Below are 9,857 nucleotides of genomic sequence, written 5' to 3'. Positions count from 1 at the left end.
ACATAATATCTCAGTAGACTCTAAACTAATAAGAATTAAATTGACTTGTTAACTAAAAGATTACTAGCAAGAAACTATGAACAAACCATAACTAAATACAGATTATGTAAAAGATTATGATCTTTACCGAATACCGAATTAACGCCTTGCGATAACGCCCCATAGCTTCCCGGGGCCAATCGTTTCCTGCAGTTTTTTCGCACCTTCAACGTCCATTTCAACGAGCTTTTGTAAAAACAACAAACCACCCGAGTTCACAATCTGTTTGCGACATTTCTTCGAACAGGTTAACGACATTAACATCGAAACGGCGTATTTCTTATCAAGATTTATAATTAAAGGATCTAGAAGCTGCACTGCACTTACTATCCCTCTTTGTTCCTTCCTGTAAATCCTTCTGTTCCCTGAATAAACCAAAAGTATCGATAACGCCTTCGACGCCGCTTCTTTCTCCTCGACCGCTTTACCTTCCAACATTGTTATCAACGGCGGTATGCACCCGTTTCCCCCCAATTCTTTTCTCCCTTTCGCTCTGCAACCGAGCCAGTAAATCGCTTTCGCAGATTGTATCCTTACACCCAACACACCACATGTCAATACATTTATAAGCCTCGGTATAAAATCGTTAACAATAATCGTTTCCACCAATCGTTCGTCCGAAGCTAGGGTTTTCAAAAACTCGACGGCAACTTCTAAAATTCCAACACTAGTACCAGAGCTGGCAGAGTCCCAAAACGTTCTCAAACTAACAATTGCCCCTTTACGCGCAATCAACAGCTTAAGATTATCATCATCCCTAACAAGATTACTCAAACACGCAATCGAATACTCTTGTCCCAAAACCGTACCCGAGCTAGCTAATGTCAAAAGCACCGAAATCGCGTCTTCTTCAATAAAACTTTCTCTATTCTCAACAACATCCGCAATATTCCGTAACACGCCAGTTGCAATCGCTTGCGAATTCGGCGTGCCCGCCTCACAAATCTCCAACAACGACGAAATCCCGCCTCGAGATCCAATCGCTCTAGCGTTCTCCTTCGTCTGGGACAACGCTAGAAGCACAACACACGCCTTCTCCTTCGCGAATCCGCTTCCGGATTCGAGAACACGGAGAAGGTGATGCAACAAAACAAGGCCTTCGGAATGTAAAACATGCTTACTAGAGTCAACAGCTGAAACCCTAGCGATAGCGGTTACAGCTTTCTCTTTTGTCTGTGGCGCAGAGGTGGAGTCCAGTAGCCGTACCAGCACCGGGACCACGCCCTGCGCCACAGCAATAAGTACATGTTTGTCATTTCCCTGGAGCAGCATTAACAGCTGCTCCAGAGCAGAGTTTCTAGACTCTGTTGTACCTACCTGTAACCCAATAATAATATTCCGAGTCTGTATTCGTACCGGCTCAGTTGAGGAAACTCCGACTGAGCCGGTCGAAACAGAGACGTCGATTCGAACACTGTTTTCCGTTAAGGTTAAAACTCGTAAGTCTTTAATTAGACTATCGAGTTTGGCAGATACCGAATCGACGTCGTTCTGTGTCTTCAGCTTCGGGAGGTTAGCTGAACGGCACAGAACTGATAAATCTCGAGATTCGGAGAGCGTTTGTGAGACGGAGCGGAGGAGGTTGACGGAGAGAGTGGTTGTTGGGGAGTTATTGAGGTCGGAAACGAGGGTTTTGAGATCGGAAAGCTTTGAACCAATGCTTGTCCATTTGCCTTTGAAGGATATTATTGTGTGAGTGATGGAGTTCGTGAGGGTTTGAATGAGTTCAGTGATGGAAGCTTCGATGACGTCAGCTTCGTTTTCTGATAGTTTCATTGTCGCCGGAGAGGATGAGAGTGAAATGACGGCGAAATGAATGTGAAGTTTTCATGTTTTTAAGAATTAATAACGGGATTGTGACAGAGAGAGTACAACTCACGCGTTATGTTTAACATGATTAAAACGGTGTCGTTACAACGAACTGTAATTCAGCACAGTGGCGTAGCTATAAATTTTTTTTTACGGGTTCAAAAAATTTCAAGTGATGAACGATCGATTTTTTATCATTTAGAATTAGGTTTTCTACGGGTTTGATGTCAAAATACACTAATATATAACATTAAAACAAAACTTTGTATGAGTTCGGCCGAACCTGTTCCCCTAGAGCCAGAGGCAAAGTATTGTTAGGGCCCGGGGTGGCACCGCCCCCCCTGTTTTTTGGCGTAGTAGTGTAAATTTACCCGTTTTCTTCCGAAAGTTTTTATACGTAGTGTAAATTTAACTGTTTTGAAACGAAATTTTGAGCCCGGCCCCCCTCGTTTATGAATTGTTTTAATACATTTTAAGTCCCCCTCTGATACCGTAGTCTGAGCTTCGTCATCGCCTAAAGCTGCCTACGCCTCTGGCCAATAGGGATTTTTCTACGTGTGAATTTGTTACAACACCTAGACAATACAAAAGTTACAACGATTTTATGTTAGTTTGGTTCGCAAAGGTGTGTGGGTTATAACAAATTGATTATGACATGAGGTAAAATAAATAAAATAAACTTAAGTTGTTAAAAAAAAGAAGTTTGTCAACAGATCTTCGGGTTAAATGGAAATGGTAACTTGCGAAAGAACATGTCTTGTGTGGGTATATTGTGTAACATGATATGATGTGCGTTTGATTTAGCATGTACACCTACAAACACCACTTGTTTAATACGGTTACATTTTATGGGCAAGAAAAAATTGTAGATGTTGTTAGCTCCACAAGGACAAAAATTGATACTGTTAGGCTAATTGTTGCGGAAGAGAGTTTGCTAGTTAGTTAAAGTGTGACATCACCGTCACATAGGCAGTGGGGTTTTAACTAGGGTTGTTCACGAGTCGAGCCAGAGTGGTTTCGAGCTCTCGAAATTAAACGGGACAACTCAACTAAGGCTCTAGCTCAATTTTGGAGTTAAACGAGATTAAGATCGAGCCAACGAGCCGAGCCTAGGTCGATTTTGGCTCCGTTTCAAAAATGAGTCAACTTAGCTCAGGATGTTTCAAATCAAGTTTTTTTAGCTAGTTTTATTCGAGCTTTTATCGAGCGAGCCACTAGCCCGAGCTACGAGCCTCGAGCTTTTTGAACAGCCCAAGTTTTAACTAACCCATTTGTTAACTCATAGCTTAACTAGACATTAAATAAAATTAAAAAAAGAAATAAAGAAATAAGTGTGATTGGTTATCCAGGGGCGTCACACCATTCATTGTTAAAAGCCCCGTTACCATGCTAATTAACCCACCATAACGCCGTGTCCTTTACGACCGGCATGGTGTCACTGACGTTAAGACCCGACCACCTTAACTTTACAACTCTCTTTAGCTTCTCATGACAAGTAGCCTTAATGTAGCAAAAGAAACAAATAAAAATAAAATAAGTGAGTTGTTGTAAACATTGTAGTATTTTATTTATTTATTTTTTCAAATGTGTAAGAATGAATCTTTAATCATTACCTAATTATCATTTCAATATACATTTTTTTTAATAATTATGCATTATGCTTTACTCATCAATTATATATACAAAATTAATTAAACAAAGAGGGTTGACATTTATTAAAAAAAATGTTAATGCTAATATATTATACAACTTGACAACAAATTTTTTTAACATTTTTATTGCTTTCCTACTCCGTATTTTTTTTCAATTACAACTATTTGTATGTCATCTTCATTAGCGAATCTACAATAAAAGTTCAGGTGTCTTCCAAGCTAAACAATTTTGTTTAAGGCTAGTCTTTACATAAAACGAAAAATGACTAAACAGTGGCAAAGCTTGGACAAGTTTGTCGGGGGCCGGACTCAAAATGTATTGTGAAAATCATAAACTCGGGCGGGCTGGGCTCAAATTTTCGTCCAAAAACGGGTAATGTATAGTGAAAATCATAAACTCGGGGGCCGGGCTCAAATTTCCGGCCAAAAACGGGTAAATTTACACCACGTATACAAATTTTCGACTGAGCGGGGGGGGGGGGGGGGGGGGCCCTAGTGAAGCTGTTCCCTGAAAAGAAAGTTTTACACTAAAAATTATATTTCGACATAATACTGACTATCTCTCAACCATGCTAGATTCGCCCCGGCCATCAGTGATTATACGAAACATGTTTTATTTCACGTTCGTATATTAATGAACAAATCAATTAAAATAAGCATCTTTTAGTAGGGTGCTTGATTGGCGCCATTGTTTGTTTTTTTGTTACGTAAGGGCCGGTCGTAACCAATAATAATATCCTCAAATGTCAAGTGTTTGAAAAGGGTGTGTTAAATTGATGTGCGTTCGTCGTCATGTATCACGTACCTTTCTTTGAACAAATAGGTGATGTTAAAATTACAAAGTAGTGGTTTTTAACGTTTAAAGTGGATATATGAAAGCGATAGACACATTATTTTAGTATGGTTGTTATTATTATTATTATTGTTATGAATCCACCGACGAATTATGCAAGTTGTATGACACCTTTTTCACAATTGTCTAAATTATGGTCACATGAACACTCAAAGTAAAAATATAATAATTTGAGTTTGTCGGCAATTTCACATTTACGTAGTATAAATAATACTACAATGTAAATGAAATATCATCCATAGTACACATTCTCATCCTTTTCCTTTTATCCTCTTGTTTCTTTGTTCAAATATTACTTCAATAATATTGTTGTAATTAAGGCTAATATTATAACACGTTATCAGCACGAGTCGCTTATATCCTAACCAAGAAAGGTAATAGACACAAAGCAACAAAATGTCAAATATAGCAAAACTCGAATTCCCTGCACTCAACACTTCTGGAGAAAATTATATGTCTTGGACAGCAAATGTCAAAAGACATTTAAAATCTATGGATGTGTTAGACACAATCCAAGAACACAATGATTGCTCTGACCAGGATAAAGCAAGAGCTGATGTTTTCATCCATAAACATATTGATGAATTACTACAGCATGAGTATTTTAATTATGATAACTCATATATGATATGGGAAGATTTGAAAAGCAGATTCGGTCATCTAAAGGAAGTTTTACTTCCTACTTCTAGAGATGAATGAAACAGTCTTAGGTTCCAAGATTTTAAGAGGGTAAATGATTACACCTCTGCTTTATACCGAATTTGTTCAAAGCTAGAATTTTGTGGGTATCCCGTAACAGAGGAAGAAAAGTTAGAGAAAACTTTCTAAATGTTTCATGCATCAAATATAAACTTGCAAACACATTATCGTTTACAGAATTTTAGGAGATACTCTGATCTAAATGCATTACTCCTTGTAGCAAAGAAAAATAATGAGTTATTGATGAAAAATCATCAATCTCGTCCCACGGGTTCATTAGCAATACCAGAAGCACATGTTGCTCACAAAAGTTCTCATAAAAATTCTGATCATAAATGGAAACAAAGTCGAGGACGAGGCCGTGGACGTGGACGTGGTCATTTTGACAAAAGGCATTTTAATGATCGTAAGCATCCATTCAAATGAAACAATAACTCTTACGGTCGTGGTCGTGGTCGTAACCAGAGAGCCAATAATTATCATGTCCCACACAATACCAATTCCAACCACCAAAATAAATGGAATGAAGCTGGTAGGTCCGAAAACAATGGCACTTCATGTTTTAGATGTGGAAGTACAAACCACTGGGCAAAAGGCTTGTCGCACAGCTCCACATCTGTGTGAACTGTACCAAGCCTCTCTAAAAGGAAAAGAGAAAGAAGTGAACCATGTTGATAACTTTAATAATATCAATGCTGAGCTGAGCGTTGAAGACTTTGGGGTAGAACTTTGAAACAAAGTTGCTTGACTACTATAATTAGATGCAGTTATTAAGTGTGTTCTCATTATCTTTAATTATGTAGTTTCTCTTTCATGTACTACTTATGTTTCAATTAAATAAAGTTCTTATTAAAATATCATATGTCTTCGTTATACACTTATTTTTTTTCTTAATATTTTTCAAGATTTAAAATGAAAATCACCGGAGCACAAGATCAAACAAATGAAGAAGATATATGTATAGCGGATAGTGGAGCCACGCATACTATACTTAGATCTAAAAAATATTTTTATAAACTGAAACCAACAAAAGGGATCATCAATACAATATCAGGTCCTATAAATTTGATAGAAGGAGTGGGAAAGGCTAATTTAGCATTACCAAATGGTACAAAGCTCAAAATAGAAAATGCTTTATTTTCCCCAAAATCAACAAGAAATTTGTTGAGTTTCAGAAACATATATCATAATGGATATGATACTCAGTCAAGGACTGTTAGTAATGAAAAATATTTGCATATCATAAGCAAAGATCAAATATTGGAAAAATTGCCAATGCTCCATTCTGGTTTGCATTATACATATATAAATGTGCCTCAAGCACATATGGCAGTCAAAGAAAATTGTTGCGATTCTGGTATCATAAACTTATGGCATGACAGATTAGACCATCCAGGATCCACAATGATGAAAAAGATCATTGAAAATACACATGGGCATCCACTGAAAGGTCAAAAGATCCACAAAATAGATAAAATGCCTCAATGTACATCTTGTTCTCTTGGAAAATTAATTACAAGGCCTTCGCCATTAGAAGTCGATAAAGAAACACCAATGTTTCTTGAAAGAATTCAAGGTGACATATGTGGACCAATTCATCCACCATGTGGACCATTTAGATACTTCATGATCTTAATAGACGCATCCAGCAGATGGTCTAATATCTCTTTTTTATCGACTCGTAATGTTGCTTTTGCAAAATTTCTTGCTCAAATTATCAAATTACGTGCACATTTTCCAGATTATACCATTAAAAGAGTAAGGCTTGATAATGCGGGAGAATTTACATCACATGCTTTTGATGATTATTGCATGTCTGTGGGGATTGTTGTAGAACACCCTGTTGCTCATGTACACACACAAAATGGCTTAGCCGAGTCGTTGATCAAACGCCTACAGCTAATAGCTAGACCATTAATAATGAGGACAAAACTCCCTGTTTCTATTTGGGGTCATGCAATTATGCATGTTGGATCATTAATCCGCGTGAGACCAAGTGCAAATCATAAATACTCTCCCACACAACTTGTTTCTGGAAATGAGCCAAATATCTCTCATCTTAGAATTTTTGGTTGTGCTGTGTATGTTCCTATTGCACCACCACAATGCACAAAAATGGGTCCCCAAAGAAGGTTGGGAATATATGTTGGATATGAAACATCTTCCATCATACGATACCTTGAACCTTTAACAGGTGATGTATTTACAGCACGTTTTGCTGATTGTCATTTTAACGAGACAATGTTCCCGACATTAGGGGGAGAAATGAAAAAGCAAGAAAGAGATATATCATGGTGTGTGCCATCATTGTTACACCTAGACCCAAGATCAAAACAAAGTGAGACAGAGGTTCAAAAAATAATACATCTACAAGAAATTGCAAATCAATTACCTGATGCATTTACTGATATAAACAGGGTCACTAAATCTCATATACCAGCTGCTAATGCTCCAGCTAGAGTTGAGATTCCAAGCAAGAAAAACCATAATAGTGCACCTCATGAATCTCAAAAACGTTTAAAACGTGGAAGGCCAATCGGTTTAAAGGATAAAAATCCTCGAAAAAGAAAGGGTTCTGAGAAGGATACTGACCCTAAGGAAGGAATGATTGACAAAACCTTCCCTCAGGAAAGAATAAATGATATAACATTCCCTCAGGAAAGAATAAATGATATAACATTTCCTCAGGAAGAAATAAATGATTCCAATAAAGAATTGTCAATAAACTATGGTAAATCACATATAATGTGGGATCGAGATGAAATGGAAAATATTGATGATATATTTTCTTATTCTGTGGCAAGCGATATCATGGAAGAAAATGATGACCCTGAATCAAAATCTGTAGATGATTGTAAAAATCGACAAGATTGGAACAAATGGAAAGATGCTATGCAAGCTGAATTAAACTCACTAAACAATCGAAAGGTTTTTGGACCTATTGTCATTACACCAAAGTCAATGAAACCTGTAGGATATAAATGGGTTTTTGTGAGAAAACGAAATGAGAAAAATGAAGTTACAAGATATAAAGCAAGACTTGTAGCTCAAGGTTTTTCTCAGAGGCCAGGAATTGACTATGAAGAAACGTATTCTCCTGTCATGGATGCTATTACGTTTAGATATTTAATCAGCTTAGCAGTCTCTAAAAATTTAGAGATGCGCCTTATGGATGTTGTCACAGCTTACTTGTATGGATCACTAGATAGTGACATCTATATGAAAATTCCCGAAGGATTTAAACTCCCCGATGCAATAAGCTCAAAGCCTAAGGAAATGTATTCCATCAAATTACAAAGATCCTTGTATGGACTGAAACAATCTGGAAGGATGTGGTACAATCGTTTGAGTGATTATTTGATAAGCAAAGGATACACAAATAATCTTATTTGTCCATGTGTCTTCATCAAGAAGACAACATCAGGATATGTGATCATAGCTGTGTATGTTGACGATCTAAATTTAATTGGGACACAAAAAGAAATTAATGAAGCAATTGCTCTTTTAAAAAAAGAATTCGAAATGAAAGATCTTGGAAAAAACAAATATTGTCTTGGTTTACAAATTGAGCATATGCATAATGGGATACTTGTGCATCAGTCAACTTATACTGAGAAACTCTTAAAACGTTTCAATATGGACAAAGCAAATCCTTTAAGCATACCGATGGTTGTTAGATCACTCAATGTTGACAATGATCCATTTCGTCCTTGCGAAGATAATGAAGAGATTCTTGGTCCCGAAGTACCATACCTCAGTGCAATTGGAGCACTTATGTATCTTACTAACTGTACAAGACCTGACATTTCTTTTGCGGTTAATTTATTGGCAAGATTCAGTTCATCTCCTACTAAAAGACATTGGAATGGCAATAAACATATTTTTCGGTATTTAAAAGGAACTGTTGATTTAGGTTTATTTTATCCTAACGATTCAAAAGAAGGGTTAGTTGGTTATGCAGATGCAGGTTATTTATCTGATCCCCATAAAGCAAAATCTCAAACTGGATATGTATCTAAGAATGGAGGAACTGCGATTTCATGGCGTTCTCAGAAACAAACACTCATTGCAACATCTTCAAATCATGCTGAAGTCATTGCATTGCATGAAGCTTCAAGAGAATGTGTATGGTTAAGATCTATGTCACGACACATATTGATTTCTTGTGGACTAGAGAAAGATCGAATTCCAACTCCTATCTATGAAGATAATGCAGCTTGTGTCTCGCAAATGAAGGAAGGATATATCAAAAGTGACAGAACAAAGCATATACCACCAAGATACTTTGAGTATACTCGAGACCTTATTAAAGACAATCAGGTTGAAATGAGATATGTCCAGTCCAGCAACAACTCAGCTGATCGTTTCACAAAAGCACTTCACACAGCAACATTCAGGAAACATGTTCATGATATTGGCATGCGCCATGTACGAACAATGTAACGACCTGCAATTTGAGGGGGAGCTATATACTGCACTCTTTTTCCCTTAGCTAAAGTTTTTTTTCCCATTGGGTTTTCCTTTAGCAAGGTTTTTAATGAGGCAGTACTTCAAGACCCCGAAGTTTTGAAAAGGTGTCATCCAAGGGGGAGTGTTATGAATCCACCGACGAATTGTGCAAGTTGTATGACACCTTTTTCACAATTGTCTAAATTATGGTCACATGAACACTCCAAGTAAAAATATAATAATTTGAGTTTGTCGGCAATTTCACATTTACGTAGTATAAATAATACTACAATGTAAATGAAATATCATCCCTAGTACACATTCTCATCTTTTCCTTTTATCCTCTTGTTTCTTTG

At 37.1% G+C, this 9,857-nt stretch overlaps 1 protein-coding gene across 1 annotated transcript; it reads right to left on the bottom strand.

Moving 5' to 3' along the window:
- Window positions 1–138: 138 nt before the first annotated feature.
- LOC143543302 (uncharacterized) lies at window positions 139–1,879 on the bottom strand. Its single transcript, XM_077035656.1, has one exon. The coding sequence runs from the start codon at window positions 1,813–1,815 to the stop codon at window positions 139–141; it is 1,677 nt and encodes a 558-aa protein (XP_076891771.1). The 5' UTR covers window positions 1,816–1,879.
- Between the last annotated feature and the right edge of the window lie 7,978 nt (window positions 1,880–9,857).

This window comes from Bidens hawaiensis, unplaced genomic scaffold (assembly GCF_021521415.1).
Source record: "Bidens hawaiensis isolate Kalapana, Puna unplaced genomic scaffold, B.hawaiensis_p1.1 tig00013117_1, whole genome shotgun sequence".
Lineage (NCBI taxonomy): Eukaryota > Viridiplantae > Streptophyta > Magnoliopsida > Asterales > Asteraceae > Bidens > Bidens hawaiensis.
Note: the sequence above shows the minus strand (reverse complement) of the source record. Positions and strands in the feature narration are given on the sequence as shown.